At 46.1% G+C, this 22,985-nt stretch overlaps 8 protein-coding genes across 8 annotated transcripts; 4 read left to right on the forward strand and 4 right to left on the reverse strand.

Moving 5' to 3' along the window:
- Nucleotides 1–1,321: 1,321 nt before the first annotated feature.
- UA08_03529 (hypothetical protein) lies at nt 1,322–3,028 on the forward strand (the record flags this gene model as incomplete). The annotated part of the gene is made up of 1 exon (XM_020265839.1): nt 1,322–3,028. One exon carries the CDS (start codon nt 1,322–1,324, stop codon nt 3,026–3,028), a length of 1,707 nt encoding a protein of 568 aa, XP_020120916.1.
- A 103-nt stretch (nt 3,029–3,131) lies between these two features.
- On the reverse strand, nt 3,132–4,428 carry UA08_03530 (hypothetical protein; the record flags this gene model as incomplete). The annotated part of the gene is made up of 3 exons (XM_020265840.1): nt 3,132–3,892; nt 3,974–4,196; nt 4,264–4,428. The coding sequence occupies 3 exons, from the start codon at nt 4,426–4,428 to the stop codon at nt 3,132–3,134; spliced, it is 1,149 nt and encodes a 382-aa protein (XP_020120918.1).
- Nucleotides 4,429–5,212: 784 nt separating this feature from the next.
- On the forward strand, nt 5,213–6,465 carry UA08_03531 (Mitochondrial oxaloacetate transport protein; the record flags this gene model as incomplete). The annotated part of the gene is made up of 5 exons (XM_020265841.1): nt 5,213–5,229; nt 5,304–5,378; nt 5,449–5,572; nt 5,640–6,320; nt 6,373–6,465. The coding sequence occupies 5 exons, from the start codon at nt 5,213–5,215 to the stop codon at nt 6,463–6,465; spliced, it is 990 nt and encodes a 329-aa protein (XP_020120920.1).
- A 1,371-nt stretch (nt 6,466–7,836) lies between these two features.
- On the forward strand, nt 7,837–9,292 carry UA08_03532 (Ribonucleoside-diphosphate reductase small chain; the record flags this gene model as incomplete). The annotated part of the gene is made up of 4 exons (XM_020265842.1): nt 7,837–7,866; nt 7,948–8,202; nt 8,303–8,636; nt 8,688–9,292. The coding sequence occupies 4 exons, from the start codon at nt 7,837–7,839 to the stop codon at nt 9,290–9,292; spliced, it is 1,224 nt and encodes a 407-aa protein (XP_020120921.1).
- A 528-nt stretch (nt 9,293–9,820) lies between these two features.
- UA08_03533 (hypothetical protein) lies at nt 9,821–10,519 on the reverse strand (the record flags this gene model as incomplete). The annotated part of the gene is made up of 1 exon (XM_020265844.1): nt 9,821–10,519. One exon carries the CDS (start codon nt 10,517–10,519, stop codon nt 9,821–9,823), a length of 699 nt encoding a protein of 232 aa, XP_020120922.1.
- Nucleotides 10,520–12,932: 2,413 nt separating this feature from the next.
- Nucleotides 12,933–17,704, reverse strand: UA08_03534 (DNA repair protein rad5; the record flags this gene model as incomplete). The annotated part of the gene is made up of 4 exons (XM_020265845.1): nt 12,933–13,222; nt 13,431–13,536; nt 13,679–13,772; nt 14,100–17,704. The coding sequence occupies 4 exons, from the start codon at nt 17,702–17,704 to the stop codon at nt 12,933–12,935; spliced, it is 4,095 nt and encodes a 1,364-aa protein (XP_020120923.1).
- A 796-nt stretch (nt 17,705–18,500) lies between these two features.
- Nucleotides 18,501–20,638, forward strand: UA08_03535 (hypothetical protein; the record flags this gene model as incomplete). The annotated part of the gene is made up of 5 exons (XM_020265846.1): nt 18,501–20,103; nt 20,149–20,234; nt 20,295–20,350; nt 20,415–20,468; nt 20,533–20,638. 5 exons carry the CDS (start codon nt 18,501–18,503, stop codon nt 20,636–20,638), a joined length of 1,905 nt encoding a protein of 634 aa, XP_020120924.1.
- A 624-nt stretch (nt 20,639–21,262) lies between these two features.
- On the reverse strand, nt 21,263–22,474 carry UA08_03536 (hypothetical protein; the record flags this gene model as incomplete). Its single annotated transcript, XM_020265847.1, has 1 exon — nt 21,263–22,474. One exon carries the CDS (start codon nt 22,472–22,474, stop codon nt 21,263–21,265), a length of 1,212 nt encoding a protein of 403 aa, XP_020120925.1.
- Between the last annotated feature and the right edge of the window lie 511 nt (nt 22,475–22,985).

A 22,985-nucleotide genomic window follows, 5' to 3' on the forward strand; every position in this document is an offset into this window, starting at 1 on the left:
AGCGTCAACAAGGGTGTATCCTGGCATGTGAGAGTGGTTTCACTGATGTAGTCGAGTTTTTCCTTCAGAAAGGCGTCAGTGTCAATTCTCATGATGAAGATGGATATCCTCTACTTTACCTTGCGTCTAAAGGCACCCATCTCCCAACGGTCAAGCTACTAGTGAAGTATGGAGCAAGAATGGAAAACGTAACGGACACCGGCGTGGTATCTGCGTATAGGCGCCGTTACCACTCACGAGAGCCTCACAATATTGTCAGATATCTTCTAGACTCAGGTTGTAATGTCGCAGATGTCCGTCGCCACGCGTGTGCTTTATGGCGTCTAGCTCGAGGTTTCGATGGATGGCGTCTGCTCGACCGTGAGCTTATTGAGCTCCTCACGAAAGAGGGATTCAATAAGGAAAATTGCCGGGATGAATGTTGGCAAAATCCTGGGAAAACCAAATATTGCTTTCAAGGGAAGGCTTTGATGAGTGAGGCCGTTTTTGACTATGTCTTGGATCGACAACCAGCTGCATAGGCATTGCATGTTGCCAATTTGCTTCTCTAGCATCATCCAAGAAAAGTTGCTTTGTTTCTTATAAAATTAAGGTAGCCAGTTTCGATGGAGGGGCGATATTAGAGCAATATGCTGGTAGGAAAGCGGGTCACTGAAGCTTTTGAATGAGACGGTATTTCTTCGTTAGCGCGTCTGTACTGCGTTTGTGTGGGGTTAATTTATGAGTGAGTATTTCGAAGAGCGTCTAAATACTCTCGAAGTGCTTGAATTGCAAATGAAGGATTAGACTGATGTTCCTCCAAGCTCAAAACAATGAGAACAAGCCGGTCATTCCTGGTTCCTGTCGTTAGTCCAGTGTCGATGGAAAAGGGTTCAGGGTGGAAGCACTACAAACATACACGTCACTTTCCTTCTGCACCAAAGCTTAGCAATAGCACTTAACAAGGGAAGGAAACTGCGGATTACCGGATGCACTTATCGCAAACTCTCGATTGTATGCTATGGGCCTGGGAGCTTCAGATCTGGCTTCATGGTCAGGGGTCTCGCGACTAGACTCGCGATGCTGCATGTGCGCTGGTTAGAAAAGCGAGCTGTCAATTAAAAAAAAGGTTCACCTAGAAGAAAAGTATGTGCTGCTGGGGGAATGCGCAAGTTACTTGGACATCGTAAGAACTGCAAGGATATCATCGTCACTGGAGCTAGTCCAAACATGGTTTAGCCCGGCATGCTTATCGAGATCCGACCCCCTCACAATAATCTTAAATTCTGATGAAACTCCAAACTGACAGGAAAAAGAGGAAGAAGAAAGAAGCCCACAAACAATGACCAATGATACCAGAAATGATGAAGCAGAAACACCAGCCAAGCTATCAGCCCCCGCACTTTCATCCAGACTCATCCATCAATGCCGTCTTTTACTAGCAGAAATCGACGTTTTCCAAAACGCAGTAGCCTCTCGATTCCGGAAACACCAGCAACAGCAGCATCTGGTTGAACTGCGACTTTTGAGATCAAGTGTTGCAACTGAACTGAAGATTTTGGAGAGGTTGTCGGGTGATGCGAATGCACTTATGGAGGAACGGCATGCGAAGAGGCAAAAAGGCGAAGACGATGATGACGACGATTTTGAGATGAAAGAAGGGCGTATATTGCACACACTACGTTCTTCGAATTTGTCCTTTCATGTCGCCGTGTGGACAATTGCAAAACAGTACTGCGAGGGCGTGGTGGCATTCTCCAAACGGTTTTATGGCGTCGGACATGGACAACAGCAGCAGCAGGATGACGAGATGTCTGATAAGGAGGGAAAGCATAATAAAGCCGTTAGCAAGGACAAACGAAAAGGTGTCTTTGTGGATATTGTCTACAGGAATGGGGAAGAATGGTTGAAGGTATTAACTCTTTCCGAGAGTCGTTTGCTTTTTGAGATGGCTGAGAAGGGCTGGGGAATGGATGACGAATACGACGATTATGATGATGGCGACCTCCAAGATATACAGAAGAGGACAATCCTACAAAATAGCTCGAAAATGGTGCCCACTGGGGGTTATTTAGAGGACGATTTCGAGGATGACGATGACCAGCTTGAAATGATAAAGATGGCTGCCGATATGATAAAAGTAGCGCGAGCTACCAGAGTAAGATACAAGAATCCTCGCGTGCGTATAATCGCTCCCAGGCTCGAAGAGGGAAAAATACCCGAGGTAGACAGGATTTTAAATATCGTCCGAGGTTATGGAGTGGCCATCGAATGTGGGACAAAAGTACCTGATGTGTTCAATGAGGAAACGAACGATCAACGAGATCCTCACTCGATTACCGAATCCGATTTACCAATTTCGACTATGCTTCCTAACCCATTCAAAGAATTCACCGACACTATAAATGTTGATTGCACACTGCTCTTGGCGGTTGTGTCAGAGCTATCGCATAAACGACACATAACCCCTTCACCCAAGTATCATCGGGCCATCCTAAGGCAGATCGAGGTCGAGAATGAATTGCCTCTGCTCCCTGCCGAGCTCTGGCCAGCCATGACCAACCGAAAACTTGTCTGCACTGAAGAAGCCGTTACAAGAATGAAAGAAATTGTCGGTACCATCGGCACAGAGAGCGAAAAACTGAGAACAGCTATCTTTCTAGGTGAAGGTGACATGGAGGGACTAGAAACGGACACGCTGCTTAGCAAGTTCCAACAGTTGTCCGATCACCCCATTCCCAATCAATTGCAGATCCCTATCCAAGTGGTAGATGCTCACGCAGAGATTGATGCGGCCTTGCAGCAAAACAAATTTCCTCCAGTTTTTCATAAGGTTACCGAGTTTCTCACCGATATCAACCGCAGTGTTTTCCTGTATGGCTGGGCCACAGGCATCGTCACTATCACGAGTAATAATACTGTTGTCAGGCAAATCGAAAACACCATAGAAAGAAATCGAGGAGATGACGATGCAATGGAGGGCCCTAAAACGTGGGTATGTGATACAGCTAGGAGTTTGATCGGAAAAGAAAAGAATCGAAAACCATAGATGATTAAAGTATGATCAAATGAAACCGTAGAGCTTTTCTTTCGAGGGTTAGAAGTTGAGGCTGTCTTCGAACATGCATGTACGAAATTGCGACAGGAGAATTTTATTTTTCAGTGGCTTTGGCTCCGTCCTCTGGCAGCCAGAACAGAATGTCTTTGTCGGCAGTTGCAAGCATGTTGTATCTGGGATTGATTTCTATCACAGCAGTGCGCCCTCTGGAAGATAGACTAGCTACTGGTTGTAGGTAGGCACCAGAATCAGGAGTCTGGTGTGTATCCCAAACAAGGACATCGTTCTTGTCGCCTGATCCACCAAGCACGTATCGCCCGTCTTGAGTAAAGCACGCGTCTCCTTGACCAAGAGGCCGTCCGGAATTGGTAATAGGGGCAGCTCTCCCACTTGATCCATTCTTGCCGACCAGAAAAGCGTTTAAATTGCCTTCGAACGCATCTAACACGAAATGGCCATGATAATCTGTGCCGACCAAAAGGTTTTTGCCATCATTTGAGAACTCGAGCCGTGACCAGAGTCTTCCACGTGTAGTAGGGGTATATCTTTCTTCGAGCGGTGCGAGGTCAAATGTGGCAAAGGGTGCTTTATCGTAGTTACGGAAGTCGTACAGTAATATTGATGATGTAGACTGAGATGCAATGGCAATAACTGAAGCTGATGGGTCAAATGCGGCAAGGTAGGGTGTTGCGAGTTCCAGTTTTCCCTGCACATTTCGCGATTTCAGGTCCCAAAGCGAGAGGGTGTTATCTTTCGAGCATGAAATGAAGGCGTCGCTTCCAGGCGATAGCGTTAAACAAGTGACTTTGTCTGTGTGACCGGTGAAATACCGAAGATAACTCTCTTGATGCAAGTCTAGAAGACGTAGGGAATCTGCATATCGACTCGTCAGCGGTGGGTGCCTTGAACCGTGTTAGGGGCAATTGCAAATAGTACCATCCACTTTCGTGCTTGCATGAAGCACCTGGCGCGAGTGATGTGTGAAGCGGGCCAGATGAGCACCGTATTTCTTGCTGGGAACAATTTTTGTATTCTTGCCCTCAATGACATCGTAGACTTGGATTGTTTCATCTTCACATGCCGCTACGACAGATTCTCCTTTGTCGTCAAAATCAAGTGACGTGATGTGGGAGTTTTCATGTTTCGAAAGCTTAAATCTCTAATTCGGCAACATTATTAACAAGAGTCTATCAATCAGACACTTGGAGCCTTTCCCCGTCTCTTACCTTGGATGGGCGGTATGTTCGGACAATATCCGACACTTTTTGAGATGGTTGCGGTGTCGCTGACCGACCTGGCGGCGCCGCGAGAAAAGTCCCGGTATGAGGCGTATTTGAGGATGAGAGGAGACCTTTCTGGTCTTGCTGGTCCTGCTGAGGATTGTCTGCCATTTCCTATCTCCACCTCTCTCTCTTTTCTTTTTGTTCTTGTCTTTGTTGTTTCTGCCCGTGGATTATGCGGCGAGAGGCAGCGTAGTAACTTTTGTGTCCGAAGTGAGAAGCGCTGTATGTTCTGTCACAGCTCAATTGCATGTGCTGGCTATTGTGTTTTGGGTCTCAAGGGGCCCTCCAAAAATATTGATAACCTTGGAGCTATCAACAGGCGGTGCAGAGCGGCAGAAAAACACGAGGAAAAGCACTAGGGCGCCAGAAAGCGGCAACTGCGTGCGTGCCTGGGTACGGCAGCCTATAGGTACGTTCAGGACAAAATGCGTATTTTACTAGTATTACAATTGTTTGTATTAGTGTTCTATTTATAATGTATTATTACAACTAAGAATTATTGGCTGATTAATAATCAATATTGGCTAATCATAGATTCGCGTTCTCTGTGTGTAGAAAACTAAGATTTGTAATATTACGCATTTTGTCCTGAACGTACCTATAGGCTGCCGTACTGGGGCGGCTGGAGTCCCCATTATTAATGAAGGATGCCCCGGCATCGGTGTAGATTCCGCTGCCGGCTGAGGAGCGAGCAAAAAGCAGATCATTCACCCTCTGCAACTTTCCGGCAATTCCGCCTGCTTCACTTCATTGCATTGGGCACGGCGTTGTGATCGGGTTTGTTCTTGCGGTCGTGCTGTCCACTATATGACCTGAGTATCCCGTCAACCCTGAGATAGATCGGACTGGCCCCAGGCCGGAAACGGGCCCTTCCCCGACATTTCGCATCGCCATGTCTACAACCACAGGGTACGTTCTAAACAAAGCAATAGAAAGGGGAAGCATGCGGTATATCTGACTTTTATGGCTTCGTCGCCGTTTAGAGCTTTCATTGCCGGAGGTATCGCAGCTTGCGGAGCTGTCACGGTCACCCACAGTTTCGAGACCGTTAAGATACGGTTCGTTTGACAACATCCTCTTCCAACCGCCATGTGACACAAATGGAGGCGCTAACCTGCAGCCCCCAAGACTTCAATTACAAGGAGAGTTACAGTCAGACGCTGTCAAAAAGTATCGAGGTGTTTTCCATGCCGTCAAGGTCATTCTGCAGAATGAAGGACCCAGGGGTTTGTTTAGGGGTATTGGCTGCGCCGTATGTTATATTACGTGGCATTTGGCTGACTGCAACTGGTATCCCATGCTAATATTATCTTATAAAGTATGTCTACCAAATACTGCTAAACGGGTCCCGACTCGGCTTCTACGAACCGATTCGAGGAGGTCTTACGTCCGCTCTTTACGGAGACCCTTCTGTGCAATCCATCGGTATCAATGTCTTCAGTGGAGCGAGTTCCGGTATTCTAGGTGCTGCAGCCGGCTCACCATTTTTCCTGGTGAAGACTCGATTACAGTCATACTCCCCATTCCTACCAGTTGGTACTCAACACAAATATAAGAATGCTGTCGATGGATTGCGACAAATTCACCACAATGAAGGCGTCAAGGGCCTTTACCGTGGTGTTGGCGCTGCCATGGTTCGGACTGGTTTTGGCAGCTCCGTTCAACTACCAACATATTTTTTCGCAAAGAGACGGCTGGTACGACATTTTGGTATGGAGGAAGGCCCTGCTCTACATTTCGCTAGCAGTACTGCATCAGGGTTCGTTGTGTGCTGTGTAATGCACCCACCAGGTATAATCTCTTCTTGGCTTGTCGAAAAGCAGAGGGTGTTTCATTGGCTAATCAAAAGTGAAGATACGATCATGTCTCGGATGTACAACCAGACTGGTAACCTGTATAAGGGTGTTTGGGACTGTCTGTACAAGACTATTTCAACTGAAGGTTTACTCGCCATCTATAAGGGCTACTTTGCTCATCTTGCCCGTATTTTGCCACATACTGTATGTTTTTCATCTGCTTTGTGGTCTTCCTAAGCTAACGAAATTACTCTAGATTTTGACCCTCAGTCTTGCAGAACAGACAAACAAGCTTGTTCGCGGACTTGAAGATCGCTTTCTGTCAGATTCTCTTCGTGCAAGATTGTAACTTTGGACAAAAGCTTATCTTGGGTTAAAAATGGACTCGGGGTATATATATTTTCTTCTTTCTTTGCGTTCTTTCTTGTCTTTGCTCTCACTTGATATCTGCTATAATTCATCGCAGGAGTTTCTTTATGTATATAGAGGTCTGCCAGCCTATAGAGGACCACACTTTGACAAGGTCCAGAAGTCTTGTTCTTGATCAGTTGTGAGAGTTTTCTGCATATACCTAATTGAAGGACGCAACAGATGTATCTCACTGGAGATCAACACATATCCGTTTCTTTTACACTATGCCCTGAAGGAGAGTTTACTGCGGCAAATCCCAATCACCTAGGCATGAGATCTAGACGATCTCTCAAGTCATTTAAATAGAGAATGCCCATGTTGCTTTGATCTACATCTTGTCATGGGGGTTTACATTTTGCAAATTTTGCCACCTACATAGCTACAGTTCTTCTTTGAGGAAGGGAAGGAAGCTGTGTAAATCAACCGCCGTCCGCTGCGGGCATGCCTGTCGTATAGCTATAATACGACATAGACTACGTGCATATTACTCTCTAAAGAGTTAGTCTTCTCATCGATTCATCCCACTTCAACAGCCGAGCCCTTGCATGCCACCGCCCATAAGCTCGAAACCTTAACGGGCTGAAGGATGTTTCAAGGGACGTGAATTATTGTCGGCATAGGGATATTGCTCTCCAGGGCAACAATTGCTCAAAAGCCCATTTCGACACCATCTAACAAATCCAATTGTGACAGGTGTGTTTAGTGGATGACGCATCTGGTCGATATAGCTCGATTGGGGCCGTCACCGTGCCATCTATTCATTCATTCATCAGAGATCAACAAGCTCCAGCAAACGAAGAAAACAGACACAGCTACGCCGTACTTTGTTGTCGCGACTATGAATAGCTGAAAGCTCGTGTGGATCGTAAACACCGTCGGCGCGTCGGCCAAACAGAAGGCGCGATTCGATCTGATAACGAGAAAGAAACAACCAGCGGGCCATCGGAACATCCAGACTTGTAAAAGTGGTCTCATAGAGGATTGCATATCCGTAAATCCGCGTTGTTATGGGCAGATTCTGCATGTGGTTGGCAGGACAGACAAAAATGGCTGGGCGCGACGCGGCATGCCGCGATGCCATTGGCCAGCGCAGTCGCTCAGTGACGTGAATAAGGCACGCCAAATCACGTGAGACGTGACTTAGTGCGGCGCGCTTCCTCGCGGGTGCGAAGTATTTCTTCAAGCTTCATCCCCGTCTGGCTCGTCCTTTTCTCCCACTCCATTGCTCTCAGCTTCATCCAGGACTTGCCTTTTATTATTGTGCTTCCTTGTCTCTGGTTTATATTATTGCATCGCCTATTAATTCATAATGACCACCCAAATCACCCCCTCCAAGCAGGTATGCGATACATCCCGCACAACCAACGCGTCTCGAGACACGACTGGACTCAATTGCTAATTAGTATCGATGCATATCTAGGCTGCCAACTCTCTCGAGCAATTCAAGATGAGCGACTCTCCAGTCAAGAAGCTGAGCTTCCAGCCTGCGGAGAAAGAGAACACCCCTGCCGTCGTCGACGCGTCCGCCACCACACAACTCAAGCCTGCTGCGGAGAAACCTGCCGTGCAGGAAGCTCCCAAGGTAGCTCCCGGCATCAAGGAAATCGAGGCAAATGAGCCTTTGCTCCAGGAAAACCCTCACCGATTTGTCCTTTTCCCGATTAAGTATCATGAGGTAGGTTACCGTCGACGCGTCGCGCGTAAAGTGGTTTTTTTCTTTTCTTACCCGCGTCGGGTGGGACTCACATGGAGTTAACATTATCTTATCACAACAGATATGGCAAATGTATAAGAAGGCCGAGGCCTCGTTCTGGACTGCGGAAGAGATTGATCTCTCCAAGGATTTACACGACTGGAACAACCGCCTGAACAAAGACGAACAATTCTTCATTTCACACGTCCTCGCCTTCTTTGCTGCCTCCGACGGCATTGTGAACGAAAACTTGGTTGAGCGCTTCAGCGGCGAAGTTCAGATTCCTGAGGCTCGTTGCTTTTATGGCTTCCAGATTATGATGGAGAATATCCACTCGGAGACTTATTCTCTGCTCATTGATACCTACATCAACGAACCCAAGCAGCGAACCTATCTCTTCGACGCCATTGATAACAGTAAGTTGTATTAAACTTGATATGTTGGAAAAACGTTCTAATTGATTGCAGTTCCTTGCATTCGCAAGAAGGCTGACTGGGCCTTGCGCTGGATTTCGGACAAGGAATCTACCTTTGCTCAGCGACTCGTTGCCTTCGCAGCAGTCGAGGGAATTTTCTTCTCCGGTTCCTTCGCTTCGATTTTCTGGCTCAAGAAGCGTGGTCTGATGCCTGGTCTGACTTTCTCCAACGAGCTGATTTCTCGTGATGAGGGTCTTCATACCGATTTTGCCTGCTTGCTCTTCTCCCACCTCAACACTCGTCCAAGCCAACAGGTTATTCAAGACATCATCACTGATGCTGTTTCCATCGAGCAAGAGTTCTTGACCGATGCTCTCCCATGTGCCTTGCTGGGAATGAACTCGAAGCTGATGTGCCAGTACATCGAATTCGTCGCTGACCGTCTCTTGGTTGCTCTTGGTAACAAGAAGTACTATAACTCCACCAACCCCTTTGACTTCATGGAGAACATCTCCCTTGCTGGCAAGACCAACTTCTTCGAGAAACGTGTCGGTGACTACCAGAAAGCCGGCGTCATGAACAGCACGAAGAAAGATAAGGACGAGGATAAAAAGGAAGAGAGTTCTAGCGGCCTCAACTTCGACGAGGACTTCTAGTCTTTCTTTCTCTATTCTCTGTTTTCAATGTAAAGTGCTATCGGCGTTCTTTTTTATACACCAAACTACACGCAGATCTGACTCTGCTCTTCACGTTATACCAGGATGGATTACATGGTCGGGTGGCGTTTCGGATTATGTCTTGTATTTATTTCTATACTCGGTGGTTCGTGTCTTTTTCACTGATTGTAATTATTGTTGAACCCAATGTAGACTTGGATAAACAAAATACTACGCGGTATGAACCTGTGTTTCTAGAACAAATTCCCACTTCCGTCTCAACAAGCAACTTGCTTTCAGCTGTTTTAATTCCGTAGACTGGTTAACGGAGTACTTGTTCGCTAACAGAGTCGCCATTGACAAAAAAAATAGCTTTGCCGCTTTGAGAGGCTCAGCCCTAATTTCTCGACCTACATACAACTTTGATTTTTCGCAACTAGATATATCACAAAGATACATGCCATGAGATTGGTATAAATATTAAGTAGGTATTCTACCTTGATTACCTTGATTGTGTTGAAGGTGAGATTAGCGACGATGAGTAGACATGAAGACCTGCTCCAAGTACGTGTTTAACCTGTCATGAACATCGCTATCATTCCACTTTTCTTGGCCGTCTGTTGCCTTTCTTCGCGGCATACCTCTCTGCTCCAAAACAAATGATGCTGCCACAGATCCATAGCATGCTGCTTCCTTTATATCCCCTGTTTTCAAATATCCTATGGCGTATGCGCCCAGAAAGGCATTGCCGGCACCCGTCGCATCAACAACTCCGGAAGACTGCGATTCACCCTCAGCCGGGGACAGAGATGAACCATAATATGGAGGTATCCAATGGCAAATACCATCATGGGGATTCAGAGTCATGGCACCATGTTCACCCGCTCTTATAACGACAGTTCCAGTTCGTCTTGGTCCCACGCCGGAGTCAAAGATTCTCCTGGCGAGATCTTCCACCTGCGCCCTACTGAAAGGACTTGAAGGCTGCTCTCCAAAAAGCCTCAAGAGCTCTAGATGGTTTGGAGAACATACATCCACGACTTTCAGAGCGGAAAAGAGGGAGGACAGTTGCTTCTTATTGCAAGAGAGCGGCGCCGGCTCCCAGATGATCAATGGACGTTGCTCGTTGTCGAGGAGTAAGCCGGCTTTCTTCCTCAACTCTAGCAACTCTAGAACACGTTCTTCAAGGTCTCGTGGCCAATAGAGGAAGTGGAATGATTTTGCCATAAATAATGCATGGCTATTTAACTGGTCGACGTGTATTTGCAAAGCGGGCGTTGTGTATTGAAAGTTCTTCTCTGGAGTTTAGCATGTCAGCCTTTCAAGTCCTGCCTGCGCTTGCTACTATGTATCTATATAAAAAAAGGTCATAGCTTATCGCACGTCCAAATTTGTTGTCAGTATACTCTAGTAAGCCACGAGTAGACGGCTCATCTTGTCTCCGGGAAACAATCAGAGTTGTCCCCCAGGCAGCCAGGTCTCTCATGAGATCGTGAGGAAAGTCATTCCCGATGTTGAGTATCCATCCCAGTGAGCCAGATTCAGCTCCAGGAAGAAATAATCGTGCCCCAAGAGTTGCTTGACGTATAGGCCAGTCAGCGGTTCTGCCAGAACAAAAGGGTAGAGTATCGCAAACCATAAACTCCAGAGCCTCCCAGCACATTGAGTAATGGCTCCTGGTCTGGTATTCGAATTTCGTCAAGAACAGTCAGTCCAAGGCTAACAAACAGAACGTCGTGCATCTCTGTCTTGTCTCACTGCGGGGTGAGGCAAATGATGATTGACAACGGTTTTTTTCGTTTGTGGACTCGACCGAGAATTAATTGGCGTTCACCAAGTCACATGATACAAATAAGCCCCAACACAGAGACGCTTTTGGTATTAATGGGATTCATAAAATGTGTTGAAAGCAGGAGGATACTTTCTTATTTCAGTTTAAAGTGAGACGGTAAGAGATCATCTTGCATCAGGGTGGATATGACAAGATGGTAGGTGACACACCCATGCATATATATACATATATCTATTAATTCGTATGATATACACACAGTCGTAGACAATGTGCAGAGAGCATAGGCAAGTCTATTTCTCCGGCCTGCCAAGGTAAGCTACTAGATTTCGAAAGCGAGAAGTGACTGTCTCCAGGTCGCCTTCATCATCTAATAGGACCTCAGTCAACGCAAAGGACAGATCTGATGAGAGATTGATTGCTAAATCTCAACGGTTATATTGCGGTATGGAATAAGTCGAGAATGTATGTGAATGCAGTAACGAAAGGGTCGAAATCAACGACGATGTCAGTACCTGACAGATCTCTAAAGCGTGATGAATGTATATCGAGGCGGGCTTTTTGGGCACTTCTTATACTTCATTGTTTTGTTCTATGTAAACATTTTGGCTGCGGCTTTGTTCATGTGGTTTCAGGCCACGCTCGCAGGTGCAGAGAATAGTTTTAGAATCCCCTTCGATGAATCAATCCATCGATTCGATCATCCCATATTTTACGTGCCATTTGATAAGCTAGTATTGCACACTTCTTCTCATCTGGGGGGGGCCGATTATCTCTCTAGATTGCCACAAGAAGGATTTTGAAAGCAAAGGGTCAACTTCTGCTGCTTTTATGCTGTCGTTGAACAAAATCTGATTCTGCGCGTCAGCGGTGCCACTACTGTCAGTCCCTAACATCCCATCAAGGTAGAGTAATTGAAGATCCTTTGCTGCTGCATATGTATACAGATAACCCCCGGGAGCGTCGCTGTCGTAGCTTTCAGTGGTGTCTAAAGGTTGCTGCTCAAAACCTCGTCTTTCCTAAAACTTGATTGCCTGTTCTTCCTCGCTTAGACTAAGATTGCTAGGGTGACCGCGAGAAAGGGATACACTGCGATGCGCGAATCCAAGCGAATGCTCTGGCTCAAATGCAATCCACTCGACACCTTTGCTTAGGTCTACAGAGCCGGTAAGATGGTAGAATTTGGTTCCATCTGGCACAGGAGCTAAGTAAAAGGGCATTCAGTTTGGGTACAGCGAATATTCTCGATGTCGCATTGACGCATGGATAGCATTTAAGATACGATTTGCGTTATAGAGTTTGGTGCCATTTGACGCGTCAACCGGGATGATGTAGGCCCAATAGACGAGAGAGAATAGAAGGTGTATCTTTGGAGAAGGGATCAATAGCGAGTGTGTATATGAGTAGACCAACAATCTTTGCATCGAAAATGAACAGGACCTTTGTTCGAGGTGGACGCCCATTAGATTAATATAGTTGCGTCGAAGTGGGTCTTGTGCGTCATCAGATTCATCAGATAAGATTATCTGATACGATATATATTCGAGTTGAAGCTTGTATCATTAGGTGTAATTATTGAAAGCAAGTTGTTCAAAATTTCATCGAAGAAGTTTGCTACTTTAGAACACATAAAATCTTAATTCTAATCCTGTTTCAAGATGAAAGGCGCCGTTTCGATTAATTTTCCATAAATGTATATGATGGTAAAACAGTTTTAAATAGTGACCTTGACGCGTGCCTTCGATACCTCCCAAATCGCTAGACAGCTGACATATGTATTCAGCAGCCAGGCTACTAACTCGCGCCTTTCTGTCTATCGACTCAATTTGTTTCAGATCTTCCTTGCCCACCCTAGGGTAACTTGAGAGTTTCAGAACTGCCAATCTCGGCATGTCTGCTTTGATCCTGGGGTTCTGATAGTAGCAGTTTTTCTAAAGACTCTTCCACTGGTCCTTTGGTACGAAGCTCATGCATAGTACCAGAAGGCGATTCTAGTTGTTGTCGCCGCCGCCAGTAACCGAAGAAGAATCGAAGTGCGGTAAGTATGACTCCAACCGTGCCACCAACAACAACACCAGCAATTTCCCCTTTGTGATCACTAGAAGGACTGGAGCTGGATGTAGGTGTAGATGCAGAAAAATCTATCCGGGACGTTGAATTGCTGCTTAGTACTAGAGACATCGAGCTTGTTGAGAACGAGCCAGTACTAGTAGTTCCTATTGTCGACGATATGCTTGTTGGAGATGATGTGCCTGAAAAGTTATGATCAAATCTCGCGTCAGAATTTTGATCCACCAGGATAAGTTTAGATTAGATTATGTCATGAAAAAAAAAAATTGATAAACTCACCGGTTGCCAGCGATGTCAAAGACGTATAGTCGGAATTGTTAACAAACCCGTCTGCGCAACCAACAGCATCTCGAGGTTTTATCGGTCCAGAAGCCGGATTGACCAGCTAAGCAGCAAAAGTAGTCATGATCAAACAACATCCAAGTATCATTGGCACAATGAGGTGTCCCAAGGAGGTCCTCTGTGCAGTTTCCCTCTGATGGACAGCAAACATTGTTTGTAATAGACTTTACAGCCCCAGGACATACAGAAGAACCCGGAGAGCAGGCAACGAAGTCGCCCCAGGTTCCACCGCATGAAGTCTCGGACTCTAGACAGGAGCCATTGCGGCGAAGGGCAAATCTATATGGTGGGTTGTATGAAGTCATTAGACCGTGAATGATCTTGGAAATTTTGAAGATAAAGATTAGCATCTGTAAATAGCGGGATTGACGGAGGCGGCAGAATTCTCGAGGGTTGGAAACTTTTGACACAAGGATACTTCCTATTATGGAAAGAATCCGTCGTGCATGTTGCACAAATGTCACACAGTGTGATAACCACGGGCGGTATTGAAATTCAGCACATACAGGCGTAAATATTAAGTATCCATATTCCCATGTATAACTAAAAATATATGTACAAAACGAAAGATCTTCGAGGAATTCCTTTTTGGGAGATCGAATTTACTCAAACAAGAGCTTCAACTCCTCAATGCGACTCTTCTTGCGATCATCCTCGGTGCCGTCGCCACCAACGCGCAAACCAAGCGATCCAGCAATGTTCATTTTCCTTTCTTGAACACGAAGCATACGAGCCTCAATTGAGTCTTTGACGATGAACCGCGTCACAGCAACTTCACGGAGCTGGCCCATACGATGGACACGATCGATGGCTTGTGCTTCAACGGCAAAACTCCACCATGGATCCATCATGAAGACGTTGTTAGCAGCCGTCAGATTCAGACCAACACCGCCAGCTCGAAGACTGATCAGGAGGACACTTGGAGTTGACTGTGGAGCTTTGCTATGAGTAGAAGTGGCCTTTTTGTTATCATTACTCTGAACTGCTTTGTTATCGTGGCTGTCAGAAGTCAAGATTTCTTCGTCTAATTCAAACTCTTCCTCGAATATCTCGGAGCGATTGAACTGCCGTAGCACTTCTGCTCGAGCTTTTTGTGGCATCGATCCATCCAGGCGCACATAAGATATGCCAGCCTTGGTAAGTTGTGGGCCAATCAAATCCAAGAACGAGGTAAATTGAGAAAAGACGACAGATTTCGTGTTAGGAGGAAGTTTCAATAGATGAGTGAGAAGCGAGTGGATCTTTGCTGATGTATGAGCAGAGGGTGATAGAGGATAAATACGCCGTAAGGATATTTTCGGCATCGGCTGTGACGAAGTTGGTTGTGTCGAAGCATCAAGCTCGTCTGGTGTGCTACCTGGTGACTGGTGACGGATGACTTCAAAGATATCGCGTCGTGTAACCGGGGCACGGCAAGAGAAACAGCGTGGCACTTCTCCTTTGTCGGTTTGATGGCGGATATAATCTTCGAGACACTTCTTGCAAGCACTGTGCCAGCAGCCTGTGACTGCCGGTTCAATCAGAGGCTCTTCTGAACATATGGGGCATTCGGCACTCGTATCGTTTTGAATCTGTCGCAGAGCGTGTGTCGTAAAGCGCGCCATCGTGTCTTGCGGTTGGCTTGAATCCGCTGATTCGGTCGATTTTGTGAAACGAGTAATCAGCTCCTGCAAGTCCATGTCGTCCTTCATATCATTCATTGCGTCAGCTGCCAATGCTGCGTCCTCTTCCTCAGCAACAATTGCTTTGTTGCGAGTTAAAATTGGGTGACAGCATGTTTGGCGAAGGCGCAGGATCTGAGCAAAAATAGTCGAGTAAGACTTCAATAGAGTCCCAGCTTCGACATTGTCATTGAAGGTTCTCTTCGCACGAGAATATATGAGATCGTAGATCTCTCGTTCTTCCTGAGAGATCTCAACTTCCTCAATTGTCACAGTCCTTGGAGGGAGAGGGACCAATGCTTCGCCTTCGGGAGTTTGCATTGTTTTAGTCCGTCTCAATACGAGTGGCTCCAAGACAGTCTGAACCACATTCAACGCGCGCACGTAGTCTTTTGACTCAAAGGGAACGGTAATGAAGGTCTTCCAAAAAGAAAAATTGCTCCATGGTTCAACTTTCAGGAAGCGTACCAAGCTGAATAGATCCTCCAATCGATTCACGATCGGCGTTCCAGTCAGGACCCATCGATGAATGGCTTTGAGCTCGTAACAAGCTCGAGCTGACTTGGAAAGTCGATTTTTGATCAAATGAGCTTCGTCAAGAATAACTCTGAAGAATATAAGTGAGAAGAGCCCGCTATGTCCCGACGGATTATGTTGTGATTGAGTAACAAAGCTGCGAAATTCTGACAAAACGACGCCGTAGCTGGTCACAATCATATTTGGAGCATTATGCCTATTAGCCTTAGAGCAAATACTCTTCAGGTTCGTTGATCGATCCGATCCATAGTAAATAAAAGTCTTCATTGTTCCGTGCGACGATGCCTTTTGTGCCTCGCTTTCCCATTGCGAAAGCAGCGATGTTGGTGCCACCACGAGGGTGGTATATGGGGCTGACACATAGCCGCTGGAAGATGCCGGTAGTACGTCTGCTGACGCTGTCATACTAGGTGTCAGTCTGTTCGTATGAATTAAGCTCATCATTTCGATTGTCTTGCCGAGACCCATCTCATCTGCTAGAATTCCGCCTAAACAATGCTGTTCCTGAACAGGGAAGTCCAAACTCAGTTCACCAGAGTAAGGATTCACGTAAAATGAGTCTTGTCGTTCAACACAGGGCAGCACATTGTCATCGACATCCTTCAAGGGCCACTTGTATTCCTCCCATAAAGGGTGCATAGAAGATTGGTTTATCGGTTTGGTATCGCGTTCTTTAGCAAGCATCCAATACAATGCTTGTTTCTGGTATTTGCGAAGTTTTAGTGCAAATGTCTCTGCAGGCTGAGCCTCAGGTGTATTGAAGTCGAAGGATTGGGCCTTCTTGTATAGCGTATCTAGATGATCTTCCTCTAGCTCAGCTGTCTCCTCTTCAGGCGGCGAATCCTCTAAATCGGCAGCTTCTCTTGGCTTTTCTTTCTTTTTTTCGTACTGCTCAGCCATTTCAGCCGCACGAAGCAAGCCTTCTTTCTTATGTTTTGCGGTGGTTTCGTTGGTCGATGTCGGTAAGAGCCCAATCTCGTCGAAAAGACGGACAAGCGCTATTTGACGTTTCCGTAGATCTCGCTCTTCAGTACTTTCTTGTTGTTCAAAGAACCCGATTGGCCTGTTCTCATCGAGATTACGGAACGTGTCTTTGAGAAAAGCATCGCTTTTCAGATAGCAGCGTAGTTGTAGATAAATCGTGTCGTTGACTCTCATACGATCGGGGGCATATACACAAGTCCCTTGGAACTCACATATTCTCTGATCGATAAGTGTCGATACCCATTCCGCTGTCTCCTGGGGCAGACGTCCAATCTCTTCACCTCTTATGTTGGTGAAGCGAGTGATGACATCTGCTTTTTGATTGGCAACAACTCTCCCTTTTCGGCCTACTTTTGTTGTTGAACGCATCTTTGTTCTCTCAATCCTGACTTTTTCCTCATGTCGTATCACATAAAAGCCACTTCTCGTCGCCCAGGCTGCAACACCAAATGCCCCAACATACCTTCGGGCAGGCGTTGACTGAAGCATTTGCACACCTTTGGGCACTGATTTTTCAATTAGAGTGGTTTCATGAAAATGGTCTGCCGTTCGCTCAATTGCAATATTCTGGTTATCAGGACGGCTAGTAGGTCGGGTTTGCTGGGGGATAAGATTTGAAACGACCGGAGGGCTGCTGGTCACTGTTTTGTAGGATCCATCTAAAAATATATTTATGGCTCTTTCCATATCTCCGCCAGCAGATCGCTGGACCTGTGCTATGGTAGCTTGTGGTACATCTTTGCCCACGATACTGGCAAATAATTGGGCATCGAACCCGCCAGTCTCTTCTCTATTCTGCTGCGAATGCACGGCTACATCGTAGCTCTCCCCACTCACATCTGGCATATGACCGGATTGTGTCTGAGTTATTTGCTGGGATGTACTATCTTGTACATCGTTAAGTAGATTTATCTGCTCTCTGGCACGAAGAATATTGTCATCGTCTTCAACAAAAAAGCGGCGTTTCTTGGCAGGTCGTCCATCGCCACGGTCATCACCATCATGAGAATAGACGGCCATATCACTCATGATGGGCGACGACAAATTATGGATTCATAGATGAGAGGCGATGGGAAGAATTCAAAAACTAATCTGTCCCGGTTGGGAAGACGCGCCGAAAAGACGCGACTACGCGCGTATTTAATCAATTTTAGAAGAGACCCACCTCTGTCTGAAAATGGATTTGGATGGCTTCTATTGGCTGGATAGCCGCATCAGTCGTAGCGTGGCGCCTATGTAGCCAATGATATTTGCCTCGAAGTATTGCCGTCCTGCCAAGTTCTGCCAAAAAAAATCCAACGTCATCAAACGAATTTTGGCAAGGTTGTCTATCTTTTTGCTACGGGTAAACAATTCTACGCCCACGCAGTCATGTGATGTAATTAACGGGTACAATTCCACAGCGACCGTAGAGATCGAAGTGAATGTACAATTGTAAGGACAACGGCATGATATTACCTAGATATACTCTGAATGCACATGTCAATGGCGTTCCTAAGAGGGTTCTGTTATTTTGTATAGAACCCTTTCAACCTTGTCCCCACAAGGGCTTCATATATATGTATTTTCGTTAGACGACTTGAATGTTCCGCGGGAGAGGGCCTTCCCCTTTTAGATTAGGGCGATACTGCATATAACCTTAACTTGGACTGACATCACCCCGAATTTCACTCTCCTGTTTCACCCTCGACATCTCCAAGAATGCGATCGCAACAGTTGCGTCTTCTTTCCCGAGCAATGCAGCATGACGCGCGACTGATGTCTCGCTGACTTGACGCTGTGAAGCGCGACATGTACTCTGTAAAATTGAAAGCGAACTCACACCATGTCTGTTGACGCTCACGATTATGCACCCGAGCAAGGAGTGCCATCCGTTGACATCGAGGCTCAATCGCCGCTCAGTACAGTTGCTACTGCTGCGCCTCAGGGGGACTCCTCTTTTTCAGCACCAGTTCGTGTCGACTCGGCTTCCACGATAAGGCACCGCTCAAAACGGACTAATACTCTGCGCTCTTACTATAGAGATGGCCTCAGCCCCGAGCGTCACTGGGAGGCTGGCAAGGAGCCTGGAATAGACCCTAACACGGCTCTGCCGCTAGCTGATTCAGAATGGACTCTGCTTCCTGTCGAGCTCCATCGCAGTTGCGAAATTACGGTCGTTGATTTTTCGCAGGAAGAAATGCGCCATTATGTCTTGGACAACAGCTCGCTTGAGCAATTTCTTGAACGCGAAAAAGATCCCTGGGTGCAATGCCGTTGGATCAACGTCAATGGGCTGAGCTGGGATGTGATTCGAATATTGGGAAGATATAAAAACCTTCACAGACTGGCGATTGAGGACTTGATGCATCCACATAACAGAACCAAGGTGGATTGGTATTCGGATCATGCTTACATAGTAATGTCGCTGCAGAAACTTGAAAAAATACGCCGCCATGAGGATAGCGATAGTGATAGTGCCAGGAAACCTTCCGATGATGATAGCAGTTCGGAGTCGGACGATAGTCTGCCGCCAGTCGCCACAAGAAGACGAAAATGGAACCTCATCACGGCTGCTCTCCAGGATTTGCTGACCCCTAGAAACCGGATACAATATCGGGTAGAGGACAAGTTCAAAGGATCCGACAAAACCCCAAGGGATGGCGGACTGCCATTCAACATACACAACAGAGACTTTCTAAAGAAATCTCCCATGCCGAGGACATTGCAGCGCTATAAAGGCGGGCCTAACGAAGAAAGGATAGAGTTCATGGAACGACATGCAGTGCTGGCTTCCCAGGGGTTACGCGTGACCTTAGAGCAAGTATCTATATTTCTGAATGCCGACAACACCGTCCTATCTTTCTTCGATGCTAGCGCAAGCGATATTGAAGCTCCAATCGTTCGACGACTGAGTTCTCCTGAGACCATTCTACGCCAATCCTGTGACGCGAGCATGCTTGTCCAGGCTATTCTAGATGCTATTGTTGACCTTGCAATTCCAGTCACTCTCGCTTATCAAGATGCGATAGGAGACCTTGAAGTTGCAGTGTTGACGGACCCCAGTATAGAGCAATCAAAGCTTCTATATATTCTGACATCTGAGATCTCAGTGCTACGCAATGCTATGCAGCCGATGGTGGCGGTTATTAATGCACTTCGAGATCGCCGCTCGCAACCTGTACAAATACCGGGCCTCGGTACTCTCAACACCGGCCCTGGGAATACAGCAAACGCAAATATATCAGCCGGGAGTTCCTCTTCTGGACTTCCTTATATTGGAAGTGGCGTCCCAAACCTGAGAAACAGCGGTTCAACAATCACTGTTAGCGCTATGTGCCACACGTATCTGGGTGATGTTCTGGATCATTGCATAACAATCACAGAAGGCTACGATCAGATGAGGCGATCTGCAGACAACATGATTGACCTGATTTTTAATACTATTGGTGAGTTGAGAATAACTGGTTCAGGCTATTCACGTTGCTAAAGAGAGAAACCCTCAGGTGCCTATCAAAACGAAAGCATGAAGCAGCTGAGCTTAGTGACAGCCCTGTTTCTTCCCCTGACTTTTTTGACAGTAAGCGAAATAACATGCACACACTCCATACAAACCAACAGAAATAACACATGTATCTAGGGATATTTCGGAATGAACTTTGTCCGCTTTGATGGTGTTCAGGAACATAGCGATGCGTAAGACACCATGCGAGGCATTTCTTGAATCCCAATAGCTTACGCTTGAGTTTTATTCGATTAGGTATTTCTGGCAGATAGCCGTCCCATTTGTTGTCGTAACGACCCTATTCCTCATGTAAGTATACCTTGGTTAAGCCTTGATAATAGCTATGAGCTGGCTAATAATGTCATGGAAATAGGCGCGATATGATCGGGCGATACTTCTTGAAACTGGCACAGAGAAGACTGTTCTTTAGCTCAAGGAAGCATCGACGTGACAGAAAACGCGGGAGAAAGACAGAATAATGTTAGGTCTTGAAGCTGAATGCTTCTGGCAAAGATACAACTGAATGAGAGAACCATGAGCCTTTACTGTATTTATAATATTACCATTGTTATATACATGACTATACATCGTAGTTACTGTCTGCCTCGCCGATGACATAAAGAAACCTATCTAGGAAACAATGACGCCTGGTTAGGCATTTGTTTCGCAGAACATTTGCTGTCTTTTCCCATATATCTTCATTGCCTAGAACTAAAAGTCTATATATGAGAGGAGATACCTGAGATTTTTTCTTCTTCTCGAAAGCCCTGGCGGGGTCATATTTTAATTTCCAAAATTAATGGTGTCGATATGTTAATTGACGGTTGAGCTACATCTCAGCTCTTTTTTTCTTTGTGTCGTTTTAGAACAATAGTTATTTCTACATCGTAGACTTTTTATTGCTTCCTACACTCGAGGAAAAGCTGAAGGGCAATTAATTTTAAAGTATTCAAAATTATGATTAAATGTTAAGACATGTAATATACAAGCCAGCTAATTCGTAGCCAAGGCTCTTTTATCTTAGTGGCTTTCTGAATATAGAAAAAAATCTATATCAATATGTGCCTGTGATTCTAAAAGGCATTCCGTTCGTTGGCATTCATTTAGAAAGACTTGCTGCGATGAGCAAGGTAAGCCTTCCAAGGAAGCTTCCAATCAGAACGAAGAAGAAGAGGATTGAAAATATCAAAATCAACCGCCTGCAACTTGTCAAGCCATAGCTGCGTCGGGATAGCAGGCATTAAAACACCAAAGCCTCGTTCCACCTCGTTCAACTGCTTCTCATACGGCGATGATAGCTGATCATGAGCTGGTTGATTATTTGTAATGGACGCATACTCGTGACCCTCTTCACCTTCGTGCTCAAAGTCATGGCCAACATCTTGACCAGCGCGCAGGTTCTTCAGCATTTGACGTGCAGTGATTAAGTGGTCAGAGGCGCGAGTAGCAACTGTGAAAACCGCATCTTTCAAACCGGAAGCTTCTGCACCTTTACGAAACACCTCTTCTTCGATAACCCCTGCCTGCGCCATGATATCTAGTGGTAAGGTAATTGCACCTTGTCTAGCCTCTCCACGATCACTAGAACTCAAAAGCGAAGACTGATTGGTGTGGTGATTAGCTGGAGGTGGAAACGCCACGAGTGGTAACCCTCGCAGCACGGCTGTTATACCTGCAGCTTTTCCTATATGTGAAGCGATATGGTCCACAGTGAGCGAGGTCATCGGCAGCGCTGACAAGGTCAAGTAAAGCAATGTGGAATAGGTGTTCTCAGCATAAGATTCCAGGGCGGACAGGTTTGGAAACGAAGTATTTGTCAGAGACTGCTCTCTAGCATTTATCATACGAAGGAACCAGCCTTTGCTGAGCCGTGCTCGGCCACCAGTGCGCATACTGAGATCTTCAATTGCGGCACCAAGGAGAATGGCCACTGGTTCCTTGGGTGGTGACCCTGACAGGGTGCGGGTAACCGTGTCCCTCCAGAATTGTAATCGCATTAGACCAATCGTAGAAGATGATGTTGTATCGGGTATCATAGAGAGAGAGATATTCAACGCGCGCAATGCTAGATACAATGCCTGCGCTTGTCGGGGGATGAAGGTGCTCAGGACATAGGAAGGACGGTCGTACTTTCTGATTAAGACGATAAGAAATGATAAGTGATTGCTCTGGATTGATTCAATTGGCAGAGGAGAAAATATTACCGAACGAGATCCGCACAATATCTCTGGGCCGACTTGATCTCTGTGTCGGCTGCCCCGACTGTTGAAGCCTGCCATTGGGCTGATGATCTCGAAAACGAGCGTCGTTGACATGTCCAAAGTCCATCTCCACTTCGCCGCCCCAGAGCACCAATTGCTCGAGCGGATAAAATAGATTTCGGCGTTGACATGTCGCAATTGATATTATGTGAAGTACGTAGTAGTAAGTCGGCCGGTTTCGTTATCGCTGACGATGAGCCATTTCGAGGGCTCTTTGCAATCAATTCTAATAACCATCGCGCATTAAGTACTGTTTTCAATTCAACACAATTTGTGTGTTCCCTGAGGAACAGAATCATAATCACCTTTCAGTAGGAAAAAGCGTAGTCATGGCCTCTCAAAGCAGTCAGGCCAAAGTGCTTCGTGATATTTTTCCACGGGCAATTAAGCACGGTACTAGCTAGACTAGTCCCAAATAGTACCGGGAGCTAATCCATATTCGGTAAAGACAACATTTTCAGATCAATATCAAGCATCTTCAAGATATAACTATATAACTATATATATATATGTGTGTGTATGTTTGCCGGCAAAATCCGATATCTTGTTGATCTTGTGTAGAAAC

The sequence above is a fragment of the Talaromyces atroroseus genome (assembly GCF_001907595.1).
Source record: "Talaromyces atroroseus strain IBT 11181 chromosome Unknown scaffold_3, whole genome shotgun sequence".
In the NCBI taxonomy this organism is placed as follows: Eukaryota; Fungi; Ascomycota; class Eurotiomycetes; order Eurotiales; family Trichocomaceae; genus Talaromyces; species Talaromyces atroroseus.